This window comes from Anarhichas minor, unplaced genomic scaffold, assembly GCF_050575085.1.
Source record: "Anarhichas minor isolate MPS153535 unplaced genomic scaffold, ASM5057508v1 ptg000022l, whole genome shotgun sequence".
Lineage (NCBI taxonomy): Eukaryota > Metazoa > Chordata > Actinopteri > Perciformes > Anarhichadidae > Anarhichas > Anarhichas minor.
Window position 1 is genome coordinate 764,205 of NW_027466468.1, and position 24,912 is coordinate 789,116.

Below are 24,912 nucleotides of genomic sequence, written 5' to 3' on the forward strand. Positions count from 1 at the left end.
TGGCTAAATTGCTAATGGACTATCATATTTTTATTAATTTGAGTTTTGAAACGGAACAGATATATGAAGCATGTTTCAAAATGAAGAAACATTCCAGGATATGAGGGGGACATTCAGGATATGATCTGCATGAGCAGAGTGCACTGTAACAAAATTAAATCAAAATCATATTTAAAATCAAAGAGATGGTTTCATGATTAGTATGATAAGAGAAAGGAATAGAGGAAATGTAAAGAAAGAAGTGAGTTAGTTTTCAGATAGAGGAAATGTAAAGAAAGAAGTGAGTTAGTTTTCAGAAAGAGTTAATGACATAAACTGCTTTGTTATGCCATTTTTGACACAATACCTCTTTAGATTTATTTTGAAGTTCTTCTGCTTCCTTTTTCAGTCTAGCCTTCTCCCTCTCTAGGTCTGTGATTGCGTGGCGTAAATCATCAGCCTCTTTGCTGGTATTTTCGCTCTGCAATTCCAGCAGTCTCACTGCAGTCATTTTTCCTTTGGTGGCTATCTCAGTCTCATGAAGACGGGCAGCAATATCATCAGCTTGTTTCTTGAATTTCTTTGCCTCCTCCTCAGCTTTGGCCTGGCCTTCGCTGAGCTGAGAAACCTGAAGTTTGAGTTTTTCGGCTTCGGCTACAATCTCCATTTGCCTTTTCCTCTCTGCTACAAGTGACTTCTGGTATTCCTCCGTCTCGTCTTCCAGACGCTGTTGCATTAGTTGTTTGTCCTCCAGCAGCTGTTGAGCCTGCTCCTGAGCCATGTCCTTCTGTCTTTGGAGCATCTCTGCCTCAGCTCGAAGTCGCGATGCCTCCTGTATGGCCTGCATTTTCTCTTTGAGCATTTTCTCTGCAAGAGCTCGTTGCTGATTGAGGTCGTCTTCTGCAATCTGTCTCAAGCGTGCAGCCTCTTGGGACTCTACACTAAGTCTGGCAGCATCCTCTGCGAGCCTTTTCATATTTTCAGCCTCATCGGCAAGGAATTTCTGTGAGTTGTCTTTGTCTTTCTTAAGGAGGCGTTGATTTTCCTCCTCGATTCTGATTTTCAGTTTGAGCAGCTCCTCCATCTGAACCTTGACTTTGAAGAGCTCATCCTCTACCTGGCCCCGTTGTTTGACAGCATCATCAACCTCATCCTTCAAGCGCTGCAGCTCTTCATCCAGGACAGATTTCTGTTTATCGGTATCATCGAGCCTAAGTTTAACATTTGTGAGCTCTTGCTCCACTTGGAACTTCTGTTTCAATGTTTGCTCTGCCAGTTTTTTGTGCTTTACCATTTCGGCATCGGCCTGTTGCTTCTGCTTGAGTGCTGCACTTTCTGCCTGTGCTCGTTTAGCAGCTTCAAATTCAGCCTCCTTCCGCAACCTTTCCGCATCCTCCTGAGCTTTGGCTTGGATTGCAGCTTCTTTCTCAGCAGCTGTCTTCTGCCGTTCTGCTTCCTCTGCTTGTTGACGAAGCAGAGCCGCCTCCTTCTCTGCCTTCTCCTTAGCAGCCTCTGCCTCCTTGGCCAGCTTCTTGGCGTTCTCGTACGCTTCCTTAAGCTTCTTCTGCATGATGCCATCTTCCTTCTGTTGGGCAAGGACACTTTGGGCTTGCTGCTCAGCTGCATTGCATTTCAGGGATGCTTGTTCGGCTGCAACAATCTGTTTGTCAGCTTCAATGTCGGCCAAGTCTTTCTGCCTCCTGGCCTCTTCTGCTTTCTTTTTCAGGCGAGCGAGCTCGTCTTGGGCAATCTTGCATTGTCTGGCTGCCTCTTCCTCTGCAGCAGTGATCTTCTTAACCTTCTCCTCTGCTTCCCTCCTCCTCTTCTCCTCCTCCAGGGCAAGCTTCCTCAGGTTCTCCGCCTCCTCCTCTGTTCTTAGTTTGCTTTGTTGAGTTTCTTCTGCAATGTTCTTCAGTTTGTTCAGTTCCAGCTCCAGATCAAGTTTCCCAGATGAGGCCTTTTCAAAGTTGAGCTTCAGAATTCTGATTTCTTCTTCGACGACTCGCCTCTGTTTCAGGGTGTCGTCCACTATTGCTCTTTGTCTTTCCATTTCAGCCTCAGATGATTTTTTGAGTAGGACGATCTTTTCCTCAATCTCTTGCTTGTGCTGGTTAGCCTGGTCTTCAAGAGCTTTCCTCTGGTAAGCCTCATCCTCTGCTTGACGGCGGAGTCTTTCATTTTCTGCCTCTTTCTCTTTCAGGGCGATTTCAGCCTCTGTTTTCGAACGAGTGGCGTCGCTGATAGCAGCCAGCTTCTCTTTGAGAATCCTCTCAGCCTCTGCTCTCTGACGAGCTGCCTCTTCCTCAGCAACTTGCCTCTGATGCTTGGCCTCCTCTGCGATGGCTCGAAGCTTGCTTGCTTCCTCAGCCACGTCCCTCATCTTGCTGGCTTCAGCCTCAAGAAGTTGTTTGCTCCTCTCTGTGTTGGACATGGTCTCCTTTTCTGCCTTGGACTTAAGTTGAATGAGTATATCCATTTCACTCCTCACTTTGGCCAGCTCATCCTCGAGCTGTTTCCTTTGTTGCTGCGCTGCGACGACTTCATTCTTCAGGCGGTAAAGTTCATCTTCAAGGAGGGATCTCTGCTGTTCTGCGTTGTCAAAGTCTGCCCTGAGTCGAATCAGTTCATGTTCTGCAGTCAGTTTCTGCTGAGCCGTGCTCTCAGCTACCTTCCGCTGCCTATCAAGCTCTTTCTCGGCCATCTCTTTCTGCTTCAGGGCTGACTCTTCGGCTTTGGTTCTCTTTTTGGCCTCACGCTCAGCCTCCTCCTTTTGTTTCTCAGCATCTTCTTGAGCAAGGCTCTTTTTGTGAGCTTCTTCCTCAGCCTGGAGCCTTAGACGGAGGGCCTCATTAGCTTTTTGCCTCCACTTCTCAAGCTCTCTTTCCGCCTCTTCTCTGGCATTTATCGCATCCTCCTGTTGTTGCTTGAGATGTGCTGCTTCTTGTTGCAGCTGAAGGACAGCGCCATGTTCTTGTTTGAGGGATTCTTCCAGCTTCGAGGTCTTTTCCACAAAGGAGGTCTGTTTGCTCTGGAGCTCAGCCGCGGCACTCTTCTGGGCTGCCACGTGGGCAACCTTGATTTGTCTCTCCTTTTCGATCTCTGCTTGCTTCACTTGCCTTTCAGCCTCCTCGGCCTGCATCTTGAGATTTTCAAGGTCTTCCAGAGCTTTTTGCTTCTGCTTAGCAGCTTCTTTTTCTGCCTCAGATTTGCGTTTGAGTTCCTCCTCTGCTATGCGCTTTTTCTGGGTCTCTTCCTTGACTTGTCTGTGGAGCTTTTCAGCTTCTTCCTGGGCGACCTTTCTGAGTCTCTCAGCTTCGGCTGCTCTTTCACGAAGTTGCTTGAGCTCAGATTCCGCGGCGGACTTTTGTGTTACTGTTGTCTCAAGTTGGATCCTGATGAGGTAGATTTCCTCCTCAATCTTGGTCCTGCTGTGAAGAGCCTCATCCACCTGTTGGCTTTTGTCCTTGATCTGCTGGTCTGACAGATTTTTGAGCTCATGCAGTTCCAGCTGGATGTTGTGCTTTTGCTTCTCTGCATCTACAGCAGCAATGTCTCTCCTGCTAACTTCTTCCTGCATTCTGAGCTTCAGCTCTTGAGCCTCTTCCTGAGCTTTGGCAATGGCCTTTGCGTGAGCAGCAGCTAACTGCTTCTGTTTGTCTAACTCAGCCTGCATCTCAGCCATTTTTTTCTGCTCTTCTGCTTTGAGTTTCTTTGCAACTTTCTGCATTAGTGGAGGCAAATGGTAAAGAAAGGATTATAATCAAGCATGACATGTTAAAGGTAGCACTGTACATTAACTAGCTCAAAACGGTGTGGATTAAAATTGTAATTACTGTAGTAATCACAGCCAAACCACACCGGAATAAGAGCAACGTAATGTACTGTATTACCGAGGCAATGTTAATGTTAATGTTAGCTCAAAGATCAATCACTGGACACAAATTAGATGCACATTCATCAAAGTGATGTTAAATTCACGATGCAATTAAAAACATGAATGAGAAGGCAATTCAGGAAAAAAATGGATGACGGGGATGAATGAATCAATGTATGGAAACAAAGTATCACTTCACAACACAGCAAGAAAACCATATGGCATGCAACTGTAGCTGTTTCTAACTTTCAAAACTGCCTTATAATTGTGATTCCAATATAATATTGTACGTCTACAATTTAGCTTTAATTCTTAATAAATTGTTGAAATGTTTTTTTTTTCCAATATTTATTGCATAAGTGGGAGGAAAAGCCATTTCCATGTATGTAAGAGTATTTCTAACACATAGGTATTGTCACTATATAATTATTGATAACTTTCAGTTTTGTTTAGGTAGGTTTCTGTTGTTTTACATAAAACTATATTTTCAAAATAAGAACTAAATGCTTCACACCATTCACATAGACTGGCTTTTATCTCATCCATGCACTCGGGGTTCTTTAAATCACTATTTGCCACAACATGGAATGGAAAGGAAAGGCAAGGTCAAGGATGACGAAACCCATTTATAGATGCAGGAAGTGTAAGAAGCACTGTAAGGTGGGTTTAAAAGAACACTGAGTACATAGTGTGAGTAAGGAAGTGTGGATAGCTACTGTAAATCTATAAAAGGCTGCAGTGAAAGCAAGGAAATAAATATGCCATGAAAAGCCATAGCGCAGTTTGAGAAGAGACACAGATGTTAGGATGAAAGAGGGAATGGAGATTATACGATACAGTAGAAACACTGTGAATAATTTACCTCTTTAATGCTCAAACAAGTTAAGCATTCATCATGGCAAAGCACTGGCAAGCAGTTAAGAGGAGCAAAGAAACAAACAAAACATTAGGGTTAGAAAATAATGTGAAACTTTAAACTTGTGTTAATTTAGGGGGTAAAGGAGGACTGAAAACCACGATAACCAGGCTGAAAGACTTTGGTTTTAAGGAAAGGAAGTGGCCAGAAGGAAAAGAAAGGAATGAGAATTGTAGTGAAAGAAAGAACCCCTAACTCTAAACCTACATCACAATACACAAAATGAATGGAGATGAGGTAGCTATACGAACACACAGTGTGCTGTATTTATTTAGTCTAGTTTTAGACTGCATTGAGAATTAATGTTACCGTCTCAATGTAACAGAAAGAATAATCTAATAAAATACTATATTTCCTTGAATGTAAACACACTCAAACCTCATGCATCATGTTTGTTTGCAAATTCTTAATTTGGTGATAATATTAATCATATCCTTATACATCATTAATCCTTTGTCGTGATATAATGACTACTCAATGCTTCTCCAGCATATAGATCAGCTACAGCATGCCAATGTTTCAAGCGTAACCAGTGCAAAGGAACTGTTTGTCACCCGTACATTAATGTGATATGTGTGTGTGTGTGTGTGTGTGACACACACAGTACGTGCATGCATGTGTTTCGTTAATCGGCGGGTGATCTCGTTTGTTGGTTGGTGGATTATTTGGTTGGTTGGTTAGGTTAATGTTAGAATTTAGTTTGTTTGGGATCCTCAGCCAGTTGTCACGCACCTCCTCGTCCTCCAGGCGGCGCTGCGTGTCGGTGATGAACTTGATGTACTGACTAGTCAGAGTCATCAGCTCACTGTACCGGGTCCTCAGTGTTACATACTGATACGGGGAGAGACAAACAAAACATCTGTGTCATTTACAGGGAAATGAGTTCATGGTTAAGTCATCCTTCATCAAAGCTATGTTCCACAAGCTGCATCCAACGTGGCTTCTCGAAAACAAACCTCCTGAATGATGTTGTCAGAGGCAGAATCCAGTTTGGTTTTCTTCAAGGGAGAAGCAAGAGGATCCATATGGGCTTTGTAGGCAACCAACTGGAGTTCATAGTCCTGATTGGAAAAAAGGTGATCCTCCATACATTAGTATTGCTCCAAATTACAATATTTACAATAATGAACGAAAGCTGTTGTTGTTGTTTATGCTCACCTTGATAGTGTTAATGTATGCTTTAGCATATTGTTGACACTCTTCAACTTTGTCTTTGTTATTCTCAATCTCCTCCAGCAGTTTCTGTTTTGAAAACGGGTTTTAATTAATTAGTTGAGCTCACGTGAAATAATTTTGAAAATAAATAATAGTGCTAAGAAATAAGAATGCTGGTTGGTATCAAGTGGTAATATACCTTCTCCTGGGTCAGCTGTTCATTGAGAGTTTTGCTGTCGGTGATGGACACAGCCTGGATCTTCTCCTGCCTTTGCTTGGCATCAGAAATCCAGCGGATCAGCCAATCGTGGCTCTCGCGATAGTAGCCTAGCTGGCGGCCAAGCTGCTCCAGCTCTCTCTGGCGGATGTCCATCTGGGCGAACACGGCCTTCCAGCGGTCCTGAAGACCGGACAGGAGGTGGCGGTAGTGGTCCAGCTCGACGTCCCGCTCGCTGTGCACGCGTGACATCTTGTCACTCACTACGCTGGCCTTCTTCAGCTCTTCTTCCAGAGAGTCAAACACTGGCTGTTGACCCTCAGCCTCCGCTCGCATTTTCTGCAGATTTCATAAGAAAAGAAAGGCCAGTCAGCAGAGCGCAAACGAGGTCAAGATCACCGGTTAGGCTGAACTACTTAATGGGAACAGTTCTCAATTGGCTGATAGGAGGATTTGTATTTTTTTCTGTATGCAAATATCCGATCAGTTGAGAAAAATTCTCCTCGTAAAAAAACATGCTGTTTACCTTTAGCGTTGTTCTGTAAGTCTCTACTTCTTTGCCATCGCCTGGCACGGTGTGAACCTCACGCAGACAGTCCTCATACTGCTTGAGAACTCCCTCAGCACCCTGTGTGTTACGGATGACCATTTCCACAGTCTTCAGCCTGGGACAAGAAACAAAAAGTAAATAAATGAGCAAGGCAAAGGGGCATCAGTGCATTTCTTCATCCTTATTGTACTTGACTGAGGGACTCACTTCTCGAGATAAACCGAGGAGAGCATGTGGGTATGATCCATCTTCTGCACGGTGATGTCAAGCTCTGAGCGCAGAACGGGAGCTGAGGCAGACTGCTGTGGGGAGGCCAAGACCTCTTGTGTCCTCACAGACACCTTATCAAGGTCCTTCTTGAGGCTCTTGAGTTTCACCTGGACTTTCTGCACAACAGAAGAAGACAACAAGAGTTAGCAACATGTCAGAAGAGTCAGAACTTCTTAAGCATGGGGGGAAAAAAACAATCAACTGACAAAGAAATCCCAACCAGACTATTATGAGGAGCAGATTACAAAAATGTGCTTCAAGGCACCTTTATAATTTAAATGAACAGTCTCAGATCAGCAGGCACCTGAGCAGCCGTTGTAGGAAAGCAGCCAGAAGTCGTACTGCAATCTCTGCAACTCTCTCTGAACTGCTACAAATTCCAGACCTTAAAGCGTTTACAATTCTCTGCGGTATCTTCGCACTCTGAGCTACACTGATTGAATCTCTTACTCCAATTCTACAGTGTGCCCAGTGGTTTAGTTCTTCTTTCCACCAATCCTGCCTATCATGGCCCCTTACAGAATTAGCAAATTCCCATTTTCCCTTCCTCTACTTTCATCTTTCCCTCTTTCCTCTATGTGGATGGATTTGTTTTGCCTCTAGGGCCAGCGGGTTGCTAAGAGCCTTACTTTACTTCCATAGATGTTGCCATCAGGCAACTAACCAAGCACATGATACTCAAATAGTGTCAGGCAAATGTGCACCATTGAGACACGTGTCCTATTGAAAAGATTATATTAGTACGCGTTTCCACTTCCTCCCCTCACGTAAGAATACAAGAAAAGCTAATGTAACTTAGCCCTTGAGATAATCATCAACGCCATCTGATTCAAGCCCATAGGCACTGATGTCTAATTCATACGGTAATGTAGTGTAATTAATATGGCCACATTGCTATGTACAGTACCTGCTGGTCTGCTGTCTTCTGAACACATTCTTTCAGAGGTTCCTTCTCCATCGGTTTGCGTATGCGAGATAAAGTCCCGGCCTCGCAGTCCTCTATGCTCACACGCAGGTCCTTGATCTCAGAGATGTATGTCTTACACAGAGTTTCATCCTGTTGACCTGTGTAGCAGCATAATGTATTACTTTAGAACAGCAAAACAAAAGATTGATTAAATCAAAAGGCAAGAAGTGAGTTTGGATGCACTCGAGGGCCAAGAACATAGAAATACTGAATACTGTAGATGCAAAAAGTACCGTCACACAGCCTAAATACGAGTTTTGTGTCCATGGCACAGTATGGTGTGGTATTGTTGATGTGTAACTACGTGTCGCCCTCTTTCACACTCAAATCACGTTTTTTGCGACATCTACCACGTATTTGCCATGTGCAAAAGCACGATCATACATGCAGCTCATTACGTGTCGTGACACACGCAGCTCCATTTAAACTAGTCATAACATACAGTACATAGCAAGTATTTTCTACCCAAGTAATCACAGCATTAGGTGCATGACATAAAGAAGAAAAGCAACATGGGAACCAAACCAACATGCGGTCACTTAGAACTCTACTCTATTCACACTGATGGTTATCTCTGAGCATCTCATCCAAAGCTTTGACCGGCTTGACATCACTCACCTTTGAGCCTAACAACCATTAGTCCTGAAAGGTGAACAATTACATGCTGTGAAGTTGCTATTCACTTATTGTATATTTCCTTTATACATCCATGAATCATTTGTTGTTTGGAGAAAAAAAACCCACAAAAGTTACCTTTCTCCATGGAGCGGAGCAGGTGGTCGAAATGCTGGGTGGACTTGGTGTAGTCGCCCTCGACCTGCATGCGGTCATCGGGGCCAAAGAGCTGCGAGTCCTGGCTTTCGCGCATGTAGTCCTGGTAGTGGAGCTCCAGGTTCCTCATCAACAGCCTGTACTCCTCTGGTTTCATGGTCTTCAACTGCAAAGGACGGAGAAGAATGGGGATTAGAAGGCAGGATTTATTCTGCGTATTCTGAGGAGGTTGATGCTGTAGTTTGATTTAATGATGTATTTTTTAGGTTTTGGTAACAAAACGGTTTCGTTGTTGATTGTATGACGGCTAGCGCACTCTTTCCAGAGCTATAAAATGATCCTACAGTAACTGAATGTGATTCCGAAGACTTAACGTAATAAAACCCTTCCCTGCGCAGCCTGCTCTTAAAATAACAGACGTCAAGCCTTCATTTAGTTATTTAGATTCTGTTAGCTATTTACAGCTCATGGTTTGGTCTTATTTTCAAATGAGTGCAGTTGGCAGAAGATTGTATGTTGTTTAATATTTCTTAAGTTAAAAAATTTAATAAAATGCTTTTTGTATTGTTTTTCTCATTTTTCACATACTCTTGTTTTTTTATTTATATACTTAACATTTTTTGAATAGAAGTGTTCACGCTCACCATTGTGATGTTCCAGGAGCGTATATGTGTGAAGTCTCTCATCAGGTACTGCCACGACAGCAAGCTCTTCATGTCTATATGGAGCGTCTGCCACATAGACACCGTCTGCTGATAACCCGAGTCCAGACTGGAGTAGGAGAGGAACGCAGCGAGAATCAAGAAACAGATGGTACTCCAGAGATTATACCTGTCTTCGCCATTTACAGTTAAATTTTAAACTCAATATGTATTTAGTATCATTGGATTGGACTGGTTGACAGAAACGCCTTGCTAAATCGGTACATTTTTCCCATAAACCCTGCTGCTCGTCCACGTGTGTTCTCACCTGGACACGCTGTCCACGGCCTCCTTGTTGACTGGAGGCACCATGAAGCAGACGGAGGGCACCACCGCCTCGTTTCCGGCGTGGTTCAGGACCTTCCACTTGTAGGGCTGCGAGTTGTTGAGGAGCGCGCACTCGTCTCCTTTATGGACGGTGATCTGCAACACAATCCACGATTGGTGAATTACACACACATGGAAGAGGGCGTGCTGAGGTTCCGCGACACGTTTGACCACTCTGGGCTATGGACGAATCGCAGATCACTGACCTCCTGCTGCTTGAAGTCACAGACGGCCTGAACGGGCAGTTTGCCTTTGATGGAGGTGGTGGGGTTGCGTGGTTTCAGCTGGATGATGGACTTGGCTCTCTTGTTCAGGCCGGTCGCAAGGGTCTTGAATTCATTCATCTGCTCTTTCTCCTCCTGGGGGAAAATAAATACAATCAAATGAATAAAACACAAACAAGATTAGAGTCAAATAATTCCCAGTTTTCTGATGGCATTCAATTAAAAAAGGGGGAAAATGTTGCTTCTAAATCGAAATAGTCATCGCCGACATTTTCTTAAGAAGCTCATCTGGCACGATCGTGTGCACGTACAGCTAGATATACACAGATATACAGCAGTCCTCACTCACCACAGCATCCTGCAGCAGATCCTCCAGCCGTGTGGCTGTGGTGGAGCGATCGCAGCTGTATTTCTTTTTCATGTTGTCTTGCATTTTCTTCATCTTGTCCTGAGCCTCTTTCACATCGGCAAAGAACTGCAAAGGGACAGGGAATTTGACTCTTTGCTCACTGAATGTTGATGGACGTATAGGGTTATTGGAATTCCACAGATCTGTCTGAATTCACATAGCTGTCCCATACCTGGTAGTAGGCTGTGTTTTCTTTGAGATGAGCCTCAATACAGCAGCACAGTTGTAGGATCCAGCTCCACTGAGTCTGCAGGGCGGCTGTGAAGGCCTGAAAGAGACAAAGATGACGGTGCATTAGCGGAGGCCTCACTCAGTAGCCTTTACACCGCATGTGGATTTTGACTGTTCAGCTGGGCTTATTAGCGTAATTACTTCAACTGTCTTCTTGCCGGGATGTCCGTCCCTGACAAGTTTGTCTCCTATGACCTGGAGATCATTGACTTTCTTCTCCCTCAGCTCCAGCTCTCGCATGAGACCCTGAATAATCAAAATGAAACAGTTAATGTCAATCTTGGGAGGAAAAAAAAACAAACTCCTGTGCATTCATTTTATGACTTTATCCAAACATATTTCACACAATGGGCTGGAATTGGAGACAAGATTTAAGAAACTGAAGCACGTGAACGCAGGATTTGAAGTCCACTCCTAAAACGCACCGAGTAGTTGTCTTTCTTAGCCGTCATGTTGGTGTTCCTGTCGCTCCAGTCGAAATTGACCTCCTCCTCTTCTTTGTCATTTAACCACATCATTTCCTTACTGGCAGCGCTGATGTAGGCGTGGAGTGAATCCAACTTCTTTAGGCGGGACTTGGAAGAGTTCTGAAAAAAAGATCAAAATACAAGCAGTTTAAAAAACATCTTTCAATCACCTACAATGATAAATTAAAATTTGTGCAGATTAAAATACAAATATATTTACCAGTAGCTTGCCGTACTGCAGGTCCAATTTACCCATGTATTGTCTGTACGAGCCCTTGCCGATAGGAGATAGCTGGCTCTGCAATAAATGAGAGATGCAACAGAGGTTACTTTTAAAATCAACAGCACAACATCGTACGGTGTGCGATCCCTTCTGGTGACGGTGCTACCTCGTCGGCCCTGGCCCGCTCAATCTTGGATCGGAAGTCCTCCACAGTTTGGTGCAGGCCTCTGTGGCTGCCCAGCTGGGACTCCACAGAGGGCAGATCAGAGCCCCACTCCGCCTCATCGATGCGAAGCTGGTTCTCCTCCACCCACGCCAGGAGGTCTTTGACATAGCGGATGGTCACATCATCCAACTCTGGCCGCACCCTCGTGGAGCTCTGCTGGATGGTTTGCGTCATAGGAGCGTGGCTCGTCACAGTCGTCACAGTGGTCTTCAGGCGAAGGTTGTAATCGGTGCGCAAGTTCACCAAGCGCTCATGGAGGCGGTAAACCCTGTGGCGATGAGAAACACAGCACTTTTATACTGCTGATCTTTTTTTTGGGGATTCAGATCTGCGTCTTTCAACTGTTTTGTAACACAGTGTATTACGTCAAAGGTTCACTTGAATGCAATACACATTGCACCAACCTGCGGTACATCTGTTCAGCCTGAGGGTGGCGCCCGTCCTTGAGTGTCTGCACATCGTTGAAGAGCAGGCGGATCGTGTTGTCGGACTTGTCGAGCTCCCGCTCCACTTCTGCTGTGTGCTGAGCTGGTTTCCCCGCGTTCAGCAGACGAATGTCCTGAAGGAATGAGAGACAATTAAAAACATACATTTTTTTATCTACTTTTATAAATGACAACAACTTAGAGAGGAATATAAAGGCTTGTGACAGTGATGGACATACAAGCAGCCACTTCTCTGCCTGAAGGATACTAGAGATTCCATTTTTTTCCTCCTTTTACTTTTCTGTAGCTTTGCATGACATATTTTAGGTGCATTATTCTCTTAAATGTCTGATTGGTAGGATGTTCATAGTTAGTTTTTGTTAAACTAAATAGCATAAAAGAGGCTTAAAAAGTCTGTCCTTTGGACTCAAATCGACCAAATTTATAACTGATATGTATGAAAAAAATGTAAAATCCCAAACTCTTTAGTCACAATGAAATAAATAAAAAAAGCCACAAGGTCCAAACAATCATCTGGATTCTTTCTGCTTCGTGAACACACATCGAAGAGTAGTATTTCTAATGTTAGCACTCACCGTCTGCAGCAGGGTCTCCAGGTGGCTGAGTTGGCTGTCGCAAGACCCCGACTCCATCTGGACTTTACTGACAATCCTCTGGAACCTCTCGAGTCTGGATAAGATACGATCAATCATAAAAAAAATAAAAAAAATGAAGATCAATAAGACATTCAATTAGAAAACCACATTACATTTAGACGAACAGAAGCTTAAAATCAAAACTGACGGCCACCTGCATTGCAGCAAATACTCCAATTTATGAGGGTCACTCACAAATGCCATTCCTCAACCCTTTTAGAAAGATTACAGTTACAGCTACGAGACAGTCAGCTCTCCTCGCCCATCGTGTCTCCTGAAAATGCTCTGCCACGTAACAAAGCAGGGTGAGACGAATATGTCCTCTTGACAAAGACATCCTGTCTGCTCACTCAGTCACTCCTCATCTCAGAACCATGAACAAGGCTGTCAGGCTGCGAGATGACCGGACGATCTCATGACATGAAACCACCCCATTATCCAGACATGACGCAACGCTACTCTACATTATGTCTCGTTTTGATGCAGAATGTTTGTCTATCTTCTACCAAAGCGGGGAAATGATGCAATACAGCTGCAAGAAAAAATATATGACGGTGAAATAACATTGTTGTTTGATAAAGGAGTAACTTAATGTACCTTTATTTTAGGTATATAATAACGTAATTGGGAATGACATACTTTTATGATACCTTCACGAGCACAGCTTTGGTGGTGTCGGAAGGTTAGCAGGCTAGCTAACGCAAGAACCCTCAGACTAAAGCTAGGCTTCAGACTAAAGCTAGGCTACTAGCTAGTTGCATTTTTCTTTAGTTATTAGCTTGATAATATTAGAAACTTTATTTTTACAATGAAAATGAATAAAAGAATACATTGTGGCATATCCACCGCTGTCCTAACCTCTCAAACTCTATCCTGAGCAGCCGTTCTCTTTCCAGAATGGTCATGTGAAGTCGACCCCATTCTTTCTCCACATCAATGGGATGGTAGCCTGGAGGGACCTTCACCTGACCAGCATGCACGGCACTCTGTGGGCAGGTGGGAGCAGAATGTGTTAGCCGCCACTCAATAGAACAGAGCACAATGAAATACAAAAGGACAGGAGGGTTTAGCTTGCCTCAAAGGACTGGTAGATGTGCTTTGACCGGTTCTTGTCGCCTTCTTTCACTGGCAGCTCCGTGTCTTTGAACTTCAAGAACTGGCGCCAAAGAAGCTAAAGAAAAAAAAGAAGAAATACACAAAGAAAGTTTAAATCAGTAATATCTTATCTATATCTTCATTTGATGTATGTCTTGAATGACATAATGTTTTGCACATTTAAATGAATGTAAAAATCCTAATTTCCTAAATAACATAAGCACATTAACACCTCACGCTACAGTTTTAGGAGTCTCTACACAATGGGGTGCTGTCCTCCGTTTGTTCATTCCCATGACTGGTGTAAATTGAGTTGAACTTATATAATGACTCAATGACCTCACTGCCTGCATTACCAAAGAAAACTGTTACTCGCTCTCTAAACAGACTTATCTGCTTTAAAAAAAAAGAAAAGCACAGCCAAACTGCTACTTTGGATGATGCTGTGTTGCTGATAATTTGACTTCAGAGAGAATTAAGAAAAATACTAAAGTCACGCGAAGCCTTTATTCTGCAGCGCTGACAGGGAGTGGTTTCTCAGGATTAGGTTCAGCATGATCTGCCTTTTGGCTGCATATTCTCAGCACTCACAGGGCCCCACCTACAGTACAACAATGTCTGGGAATACAGTTACTGCCATCTGCCCAGAGTTAGACATTATATAAGCGTGTTCTTTGATCTAACAATGGAAACCTCTTTTTCATAATACTTTGATTATTAAGACATGCAATGTGTTTTAACTGTTTATTATGAGTAAAATAAAATACTAAGATATTTGTGCTCTTCAACAAAAGACAAATCTCTGGCAGAGAGGCAGAATATCGGCACATCATCTCACCTCTATCTCCTCGTAGCTGGCAGGGAACTTCCTCTCCTCAAAGATCGTGACATGGTGGCGGATCCACTGGAGCAGAAGAGTCACCAGCTCGTAGTACTCCTGCCAGCGCAGCTCCAGCTCCTGCAGCCAGCACAGCAGAAAAGACAGTCGGGCGTTTAACAACAACAACAGACAGGAGGGCGCTTATTCCTCCCGCCTCGCCATGTTCGATCGCTCGCGCACCACGCTAAACTCAATTAGGCGCCAAACAACCCGGGTCTTGTGTGAGTGGACAAGGAGGCAGAGTGTGGAGGAGACAGTGGAGGGGGAGGAAGACAATGGTTGGAGACAGACAGACGGTAGCAGGAGAGTTGAATTTAAAGAAGCCTTGTGTTTGAAAAACTATGAAGAGTAAGAGTGTTTCAATTTGTGGAATGGTTGGGATATAGAACTCAAGCAAAGTCCAAATATAAATCAATTCAAGAAGATGTACAAACAATGTCTTTTAAGAGGTATCGGGGTGAGGAAGGGTCGGTTGAATGAATGTGAGGTAATTGTGTAAGTGATATCTGATTGCCAATCGGTGGATATTCGGGTTGAACATAATGGCATTGGGGTAGTTATTATTTATATGATAAATCATTGTTTGAGTTATGGAGGTGGAGTAATATCATATAAGCGTAAACTTCTTCTTGCTCTTTTTCAGACATGTAATATTTATTTACATTGTTGATTTATATTGTTTAATAATTTCTATTTTTAGAGTTTCCGATACATTTACTGTTTTAGCATTTTATTGGTTATTTTTGTTTTGCTTTTTATGTTCGAAATAGAAAATAAATATGCAAACAAATGAATAGATAAATATATCTCTGGTTCTCAGTCATTGGTTGCCGTTACTAGAAAAGATGCAAGATCAGTATTCACCTTTACTTGTTTTGAGATACAACAGGACATTAAATGCACCAGCAGCATACCATTAGTCCAATGAGTGTATAAACTACTATACAGTATGTTTTATGTGAACAGATGATGCGTGTCGATACATATGAGCTTATGCCCTTTGGCTAACGCAGTGTAAACAACACAGGTTGCTAAAGTCCTGTGATACTTGGTTTCACAAGACTTCTATTTCTCTCTGAAAGCAGCGGTAAATACTGCTAAAGAAAAGGCTAATTTACAAGCAGAGTCACAAGCCCGTTCAGGTTTCAATAAATCTGATCAAGCATTCAATCAGATCTAATTAGAGCAAACGTTTGTGTGTTGCCTTTAAAGGCATTTTTCTACTTTGTATAGATAATTTGTTTGTGCTCATTACAAAACGAAAAGATAGTATTGTAATTTTGTCTTTTCGTTCAAGTCATGATCACTTCCGGTTTTGTCACTTCCGGTTTCAAAGTCCAGAAAGAGCCACATGCTCAGAGGTGTAATCTGCTCGCATCCACCTGGAAGCATCCTAGGAGCAATGCTGTAAGTACTCTGCTTGACATTGGACATAGTGGGCATTTTATATCAGTACACTTAAATAGGTTTGTGTTATATGTAAGTTTGGAACAATGCCAGTGTTTTTTATGAATGTTTGTTGATGTTCAAATGATCTATGTATGTTTGTATTTACAATAAGACTGAATGTTTTGTATTGTTTGTATTTTCAGTTTTCACCACACAACATGTTAAAGGAACAAAGTGACAGTAAAAAGGGTGAAAATGACTACGACTCTGTCTTCATTAACTGTGGTTTAGCTCGGTGTTTAAATCAGAGTTTCGACACACTGAACGAGAACACTACAGTTTGTGTTCGTCAACCCAGACTCATGGTCTGGAACAAGTTCTGCTCACGTTAGATCTGGCGCCATCATGTACATCCATCCGAGGCATGGCATCGTACAGGGATGACACATACGTGATGATGGACTTCTCATCAGGGTGTGCGACATCGACATCTGAAAGGACATCTCATTATTTCATGTTGCAATGAATACCGACAGTCACTAACGAGACATAAAGCAGCACAACAAACCAAATTATTACAAGATTAAATGGCCTCTGGGCCAGTCTTACCCTCAGGGTCCAGTAGGCGGGTCACCCCCAGGTCGCTCTCTGCCACAGTGAAGGCCTGTTCCAGGTTCTCCAGGTTGGTTTGTCGGTACACTCTGCCCATGTCGATGAGTCTGGGACTAGGGGAACACAAGCATGGACAATTAATCACCAGGTGATAGCAATCTTCAGGGGGTGGTCTAGTGAAACGTTTCACACGAGTTTAATAGTATGACCGACTACAATCTGCAGTGTAAGGACGTGCATTTTGAGTCTCCATAACAGAACTGCCATGATACTATTTGATATCAACGTATGAGAGAAACTGTAAAGCTGCAATTAAAAAGTTTAGCTTTCTATGCGCACATGTGTTGTATTTTCAGCCTCAGAAATCCAAAGTTAAAACTTGGGAAGTGGGATAGAATGGAGGGCTAAATGCCAATAACATTAACATGAATAAAGAATTCATGAAGTCTGTACAGGTTCGGCTCACTTATAAGCGGTGGCTGTGCTTTTTTAAGACCTTCTGCCAATGGCTACATCCCACCTGTCCCACTTTCTCTGTAGGAGCACCTGCGTATTTGTCCTCTGGGTGTTTGACTCTCCCTGGCAGATGTCAGAGCATCTATAGCTGGAATGTTAATTCATAGGGCAGCTGATGTAATCACAGCTGACACATTTTAAATAGGCAGCCGCCCACTACTTGACTCTCAGGACATAAAAAAAAGAAAAGGTAACGTCTTCAGAGTGCAAAGCCGGATGATTGAATGCATCACAAAACCTCATCTGTCACGCATGCATACTTGACCATTACAGAACTTCTAACCATTACATCACAAAGTGTTTCAAATGCATTACCAACTCCACAAATTCAAAAGTGCACTGCATATCCCTGCAGTACTGATTCTGATATTTAGTAAGCAAATCCAATATGTGCAATAAGTAACAGATGGAGCAGGTTCATACAGCTCTCTGATGCGTAGAGTGGAACGACCTGCATTCTGTCCGCGAGCAGGTGAAGCCTCCACGTGGCGGATTTCTCGCACGGAGTACTGCTCTGTCGGCCTAGAGGAGCTGCTCATGCTCCGTCCCTCTCTGTCATGAAAGCCACGGGACCTGCATCTGTGGCACAGCTCGTCACCGCTGGAGCGGGCCCCCGAGCTCTGGGAACCCCGCCCCGAGTCCCAGGAGGATCCCTCTGACGGGATGTCCTCGCACAACATGACCACCCTGTCGTCCGCATCGCTGACAGATCGTGACACGCCGCCAGTGAAGCCGATGCTTCCCTTCTTCTTCTTCTTGGACTTCTTCCTTATACTGAGCATCTTAAGATCCTCGTCCAGCGGCAAGTAAAAGAGGTTTTGCTTCACAGATCTTTCGGTGGCTTGACGGTTGCGTGTAAATCAATCCAATGCATTGTCTCAGGTGTCCATCATCATGTGAAGATCCCCTTAATCCTTCTGCAGGGTTGCTGAGATGAAAAATCCTCCTAGTGGTGCAGCCCAGTCACTGCTTTTTTTTCCACGTGACGTCTAATTCGACAGTTGCGACGTTACGAATTAAATTAGTAACCCTTCACACGCACTACATAAACCCTGGACAATTCTCTGGACGAACGCACATTCTGCTCCGGGATGCTCTGAACTGTGCCTACACACGAAGCAACGCCACAGTTTTCATGTAGCAGCCACAAAGCACCACAGTCACGCCCACACACCACACCCCTGACCGATATGAAAGGCAGCATTAATCTAGCCTCAGGTGTCTCCAACAAAAAGAGAGAGAGAGAGAGAGAGAAAAAAAAAAGTTTCAGGTGCACGCTCCAGTTCTTGAAAAACTTGCCCCTGCAGGCATCCCTTTCATTCAATGCATAATGACTCTTAATGTGCTCCGCCTTTAACTTTCTCTCATCTAATACCACGTTGCTGTCTGGACTCTTCTGCACGAATCCCTTTGTTGAAGCGTCTAAAAAGAAACCAACCAATGGCAAACTGCATTCACAAATCTTCCTGAGAAACAAAAGGGCATTCATTTCCCAGGATGCCAAAACACAAAGCGATCCTTAACCACTAATTATACGATAAAGACACACAACAACTTGAGCATATTTGGTGGTCAACAGCAAGGACTTTACTTTGACTTTTTTGACTTTTTAATACCTAGGGTTATCAAACAATCTAATAAACTAATCCTGTTTAATAGCGTGTTACTCACGGCCAACGCCTGTGTTATTGGTAGCCTAAAGGCCTCAAATGTTCATAGAGAGCCATTAATAATACAGCTTTTATTAAAGCTGCAGTACTGTCAGGAGCATGTCGTCAGACATGAAAGTGGGATTTAATTACAGAGCATGTTGAATCCGGCATTGTGAAGCGTAATTTGATATTTGATGAGGTCCCACTCCTGGTCCAGTGCACTCAATATATTAAATTAAACTCATGACAAGACACGGCCCCTCTGGTCCTATTACAGGACCCCTGCATTTTTTTTTTTTTAACTTGACATTTAACAGTTAATATGTGTCTTTGCATCTTTGAGTACTCTCCAAACTGACTCGCATGCCAGTGCAATGACTCGCGTGCTCTCGCTACCGTTTGTATCGCTGTTATCATTTTACAATCCAGCAAACAATCAGTGATAAATTGCCCCACTCACTGGTGTTTGTGTATGACAGCGTTGAAGAGCTTGCCGTCCCTCCAGCTGGTGGTGAAGTTATCACAGCGGATGCCCTGGTAGCCGTCGGTCATCCTCTGGGACCAGAGCAGCAGCTTCTCCTTGGCCGTCATGTCTTCCGACTGGCCGTTGATCTGAATATCTGAGATCTGAAACAATATGGATACATATATATAAAACATTTTTAAATGAGGAATTATTTTAAAAAAAATAATGGGATGTGATTTTAACTTTTTAACTTGTAACTTTTGCAGATTTTTCTTTTTTTTTTACCTTCTTCAATGAAAAGCATGTCGACAATATGGACCACTCATCTGGATGTTTTGATCATGTCGATTTTAGAGTGACTATTTAATCTCAGATCTTTTTGTACACTTGTTTATTTTAGAGCGTACAATTCTTATTTCCTCAGTAAATGAAATCAATTGAGGATACTCGCGTTGTGAGATTACTTGGTAAGACTGGAATTTTCCTCTCCCCTCTGATCTCTATGACTCACCAGCTGCCACGACCCAGCTATGTTCCCTCTCTATTCTATACGAGTATAAAGGCTCATTATGTGCATCTACAGGGCACCTTCACCATATCACCGCTCTCACCACCAGTGTCTCCTTTATTTCCCATGCTCCGCTTTTTGAAACCCGAACCTGAATCATTTGATATTATAAGGCGTGCCTCTGCCAGTCAGGCTGGTGCCCAGAGATTTCTGCCTGGCAGCTCTCTGGCATTCTCGGGAACAGCAGGAGCAGCATGACAATGAGCTGTACACTCGGCCTGACACACCCTCCCCTTGGGAGTTAGGGTGGAAATGACTCATACGTACACACCCTGATGGTGTTTATGTTCTTTATGCTGTTCATAATTCAGCCAAAGCGCACCAAACATGTGGCGGCGGTGTTAATATGTAGCTGTAAATGCTTCTAGAAATATGGTAAGACATATTCCGTTTTGGTTGGAGAATGTCAATTTTGAAAGGGAATTTGGAGAGCAGAGAATCCATTCCGATAGGTTCCAGGAAACAGCAGGTGCAGACCCCAGAGACAGAGGTATAGAGCGATAATATAACGGAACACAACACTGACAGAAGAGGAGACCTGGAAGTGCAGGATGATGGTCCATATTAACCCCAGGGTGAGCTTGGGGTTCCCATCTGCTATGTCATCGTTTCTGATGTTAACCAGCTTGACCTGAGAAGACAAAACGCGGTGCGATTATTTTCAGGATTACAGCATCTGGTGAAAACACACACACACAACAAGGTGACTTGTGACAGGGACAGGTTCAATGTCTCATATGTTTCGTACCTGCCGGTGTCTGAGGAAGTCCAGTGCTATCTGTACATTCTGTAGTTTGTGGAATCGCATACGGCCCTTCTCTCTGGGCTGAAGAGGAGGGGAAAAAAGAGATGTTTGGTTACATGATGGACACTAGACTGTGAGAGATGATACTTTCGGTATACTCATGGTGAAGGAGAACGAAAAGCATTCAATTAAAACAGAGAAATGATGGGGAGGAAAACAGGAAATCACGTGGAAAGACATTTAACAGAAAGAATAAATGAAGTAATAACTGGTGAATCTTGGATATTTTTCTAGGATTTCAGGTGAGTAATTATTTTGATTTGGTCCTGTTGTTCACAACCATCCCACCCCTTGGGGGAAAAAACCCTTTAGAATAGTAAATACAGCAGGAAGTTAGCAGTGGCTGAGCCACGCTTTTGTTTGATTTAAATCTACTGACAGCAAGCTACGAAGAGCTCATGATGCACAATGCTCAGTTTGTCCTTTGAATTTCAAATGTAAATCGGGAAAGTAATGCTGAACAAAATATGAAAAGTTCCTAAACAAATACAAACGCCTCCAAATACTGCAACGCAAAACAAAGTACAGCTTGAGCCAAAACTGCCAAGTTAAAATAAAGTGTCAGCAGCAGCAGTTAGTTAGAATCCAGCAGCCAAATGCTTAAAGCGAGCATGTCAATGAATGAAAGAAAGGAAGAAGGCAACAAAACACTTGAGAAAGCGCAGATGAATAATAATGATAATAAAATAATGAACTACTGTAAGTTATCGACCCACTCACCAACCCAGCGGTCCTGACCACGTCTCTCTCCCTCGGCTAGCCCCAGCAAGAGCAGCGCAAAGAGAGGAGGCGAAGGCCAGGCGGCAAAGATCAGCACACACAGACAGAGGTCACAGCGAGGAAAAGGAGGAGGAGGAGGAGTAGAGAAGGAGAACGGTATTCATCAGGTATAAGTATAGTACACACACACAGACACACACACACACACAGGCCAAAGTGGGGTTAATGTGTCAAGGCTATGGAAGCGTTCAGAAGATGAGCAGAGCTGGAGCTGGTGGAGAGAGCGGTGAACTACAGCAGCAGAGCAGCCTCTGTACAGAGCTGGTGTGTTAGCCTTAGGATTCTAGTTGAAGACATATGCAGACTAAAAGGGTGTATGAGAAGTCACATATGAATACAAACTAGATGGATAGTTAGGAAAGAGAGAAAGGGATCCTGGACTCAAGAGCCGCCGGTAAATGAGTCTTTGTTTAGCGAAGTTCAGCTCAGGTTAAGCCTCTGACTTCACAACGTGGCTGCGACAGGTTACGACTTGTTGCCACAGGGATGATATCCCAGCTCGACGAAGACAAGTACTCCTTGTGTAATTAGTCTGGATTAGGTTTTGGTTCGGAGGACGTCTGAGAGGTAAAAGATGCAGACTTGTCGGCCCCTCGCCCTGGTCAGAAATCAGACATGGTGGCGGTACTCACCAGCGTATCCCCAGAGAGGACCTCCAACAGCGAGATCAGGTTATGTCCATCTCGAAGGTCTTCATACAGGTCTGTCACGTGACGCTGCGACTGCCAGGACAAAGGGAAAAGAGCATGTCACAGGGATTCAAGAGGCAAGCACCGTGAATAACACCGACAACCCCATATCACATACAGGGACAGCTATTCAGGACCAACAGCTGGGACATTTGTTTTAGTGACTGAGGCGGAACACAATAAATCACAATACTGGTCTATTTTTCCAAATGTTTCCAAATGTTTCCAAATGCGCTGAAGCTCAGCTAGAAGTGCTTTACACTGATTTGAGAACTGCTTTTTGTTTTATATATGTTTACAGTGCTCAGAGCGTTCTCGCCACAGGTACAGTTCTACCCGGGACAGGAATGCATCGCCGTGAGCAGGCAGGCCTGATTCCAAATCCAAATGTCAGCTGTCATCCCTGAAAAGTGATAGATGGGACCGCATAAAAGCCAGAGCAGTGAGGTAAAAAACACAAAAAAAACACAAATGAATCTTTTGGATTTCAATCAATCACCAGTCAGAAGTGCAGTCCCTGGTTATAAAAGTGAGGTGTGGTCTACTTGCAACCAAGACAGTTGTTGTGGCGATGCCAGAAAACACAAGATTGGAAAGGGGGAGAACAAAAAAATTGAGGGAGGTCTCCATGCAAAGTCGTGCCCATGACCAGACACATTTAGTAGAGTCAACTGCTGGAACGTGCCAGTACCTACCTCTGCCCTTCGATGCTGGGTGAAGAGGGGTGAAAGATGGAGGAATGAGAACAGATGGATGAGCAATGGAAAATCGGAGAGAACAGAAACAAAGGAGAGAGAGAGAAGGGGAGAAATAAATGACAATAAAATGAAGGGCAATGATTTGGTTGATGTAGATGATGGACACGGCGGCATACGGGACGGACAGATGAAACACAGAGTGGTTAAACTTCTTTTGTTTGTTCCACGTCATCTGAGTGCGTTCGGTCGTTATGTGTGAAGGAGGCCTCGGCCCTCGAATGGAATGAAAGCGCATCTCCCTTTGCAAGTTACAACAGTGGCTCATTTTATGTCGGCAAGAATTTCAACACAGTTCTCCAAACCTTAGATATGCTCCGCCCCTTCTGGCAGAGCCGAGATGAACACATCTGGATGCGAGTGGAGTGAAGGCAGCCTGCACTGCCACCACTAGGGTTCACTGTCTACATATGTAAAACATCCTCCCGGGGGCTATGTTGTGTGGTTTGATCAACTTGTGTCGAGTACTGTAATATAATATTCTTGAGCTGCACACGATTATTAAAAACTTTGAACATCTTAATCAAACATTACTGTTAAATTCCTTGGTTCAAACATAGAACTTTGCAATTATCTTGTGTATTTCCCAAGCGTGTACTCAAGAGCCAGCTGTCATCACCCCTCAATGACTTCGAGGCTCTGCTCCATGTGACACTGTTGCAGCTGAAAGGTAAGTGTTATGCTACAAACAAAGCTGCTCTGTAAACTTGTCAAGGTGAAAATCGTTAGCGCACATGGCTGACAGCACCTCATCCTGGTCCCTCCGCATGGAGACAAACGCTCAACATGCTTCGGGTTTAACGTGATGTTTTTACGACACCTTGCGCAATTCCTCTAAAACTCCCAAGGGCATACTTTCAACACTAGTTCGGTGTAATATGAAATCAACCTGCAACGATTGTAGTTTTCAATCAATGTAACATCAAATGTAAGATTACGCTAGAGGCAGATTTTTTGCTCTGCAGCTGGTGTGACAGTATAAAAAGATTTACTGCGCTGGGGAGCCAGCCATCAGGCCATTAAATCAGTTTAACATCAGTTTAACCTGAGAGGGGCAGTCTTGCCAACTGAACATGTGCCTTTTTCTTTACTGACATTTTCAGTAGCTGAATGTAGGTGGAGATGATGATCCCTTTCTTGTTATTCGTTGCTCTTCTTAAGTTAAAAGTTATATTTTTCATACCAAATAGTGACGCGCAATCCTTCAAACTTTTGAAAACAGAACAGTCATGCTTATACTATAGGGTTCGCTATCAAACCGTACCATATCGATATCTGCAATCTATGCAACTTCCCACACATCAACGTCAGTTTAGAACGGGCATGAACGCAGGTAGACACCCAGGCCCGGGAGTCTGTGCAGCACATGTGCTACCGTTGGCCTTAACCGCCGTGGGCCCTGGGCCCGAGACCAGAATTTGCCTTTTCAGAAGGAGGTAAATGAGTCCAGATGTCTGTGACTCACCCTCCAAAATTCACAGTGATCACTAAAGAGGAACAAGAGGATCTACCGTACGTTCTCATAGTCTGTCAGCAAATATATTGCACCGCACATTCATAGAAAGGAAAACACTCTTTGTGCTTTTTTCCCCCCTCTTGTTCCATTAAAAAAAAAAAGAAATGAATGGCCCTGTGTCTGTGGAGTGAATGTTCAAATAATGTGGAAGCGCTTAATGTTGTGATGGCTGTTAATGCATTGCTGCCAATGGGAGTTTTCTGGAACAAAAGTGGCGCAGGGAGGGGTATTTTCACTGCTCTGTGGGAGGGGTATTGTGTTACGGGGGCTCGTTTTTCACTTGTAATGAGGAACTCCAGAGTGAGGAGTTTGGCCCTGTCTTCCCCCGAAAGCGTGATGCATCGGCCTGCATTCAGGTCGTAGTTTGAGAACAGAGCGCGAGGTAGGCGAGAGCGGACGCCCGCTGACGGATGGTGTACACGGTCTCCGAGCTGATGACGGACTGGACTTCTGGTGAGCCTCCCCATCACGGTGCAATGTTAAAGACGAGGTGTGAGACAACAACTGCCAAGCTAATGTGTGTTTGTGTGAGGTGTCACGGTGATAATCACTTCCACAGGGTCAGTTCCAATGCACAGGTAAGGGATGGATTCCATTTTAG

The 24,912-nt window shown here is 43.8% G+C and overlaps 1 protein-coding gene across 1 annotated transcript in view; it reads right to left on the bottom strand.

Annotated features, from left to right (window-relative positions):
- The window catches only part of plecb (plectin b), a 38,646-nt gene that overhangs the window by 10,668 nt on the left and 3,066 nt on the right, over nt 1-24,912 (bottom strand). The window contains exons 3-31 of the mRNA XM_076096511.1: nt 21,984-22,073; nt 20,515-20,592; nt 20,305-20,397; nt 19,193-19,359; nt 16,562-16,677; nt 16,340-16,443; nt 14,522-14,641; nt 13,664-13,759; nt 13,447-13,574; nt 12,529-12,622; nt 11,912-12,066; nt 11,448-11,775; nt 11,279-11,356; nt 11,017-11,178; nt 10,733-10,837; nt 10,533-10,628; nt 10,301-10,426; nt 9,934-10,086; nt 9,669-9,823; nt 9,344-9,470; nt 8,682-8,865; nt 7,869-8,026; nt 6,899-7,077; nt 6,668-6,806; nt 6,124-6,480; nt 5,928-6,011; nt 5,726-5,830; nt 5,502-5,600; nt 347-3,700 (exon numbers count right to left, since the gene is read on the bottom strand). Coding sequence (XP_075952626.1) covers nt 347-3,700; nt 5,502-5,600; nt 5,726-5,830; nt 5,928-6,011; nt 6,124-6,480; nt 6,668-6,806; nt 6,899-7,077; nt 7,869-8,026; nt 8,682-8,865; nt 9,344-9,470; nt 9,669-9,823; nt 9,934-10,086; nt 10,301-10,426; nt 10,533-10,628; nt 10,733-10,837; nt 11,017-11,178; nt 11,279-11,356; nt 11,448-11,775; nt 11,912-12,066; nt 12,529-12,622; nt 13,447-13,574; nt 13,664-13,759; nt 14,522-14,641; nt 16,340-16,443; nt 16,562-16,677; nt 19,193-19,359; nt 20,305-20,397; nt 20,515-20,592; nt 21,984-22,073 — 7,230 coding nt within the window. The remainder of the gene's footprint in view (nt 1-346; nt 3,701-5,501; nt 5,601-5,725; nt 5,831-5,927; nt 6,012-6,123; nt 6,481-6,667; nt 6,807-6,898; nt 7,078-7,868; nt 8,027-8,681; nt 8,866-9,343; nt 9,471-9,668; nt 9,824-9,933; nt 10,087-10,300; nt 10,427-10,532; nt 10,629-10,732; nt 10,838-11,016; nt 11,179-11,278; nt 11,357-11,447; nt 11,776-11,911; nt 12,067-12,528; nt 12,623-13,446; nt 13,575-13,663; nt 13,760-14,521; nt 14,642-16,339; nt 16,444-16,561; nt 16,678-19,192; nt 19,360-20,304; nt 20,398-20,514; nt 20,593-21,983; nt 22,074-24,912) is intronic.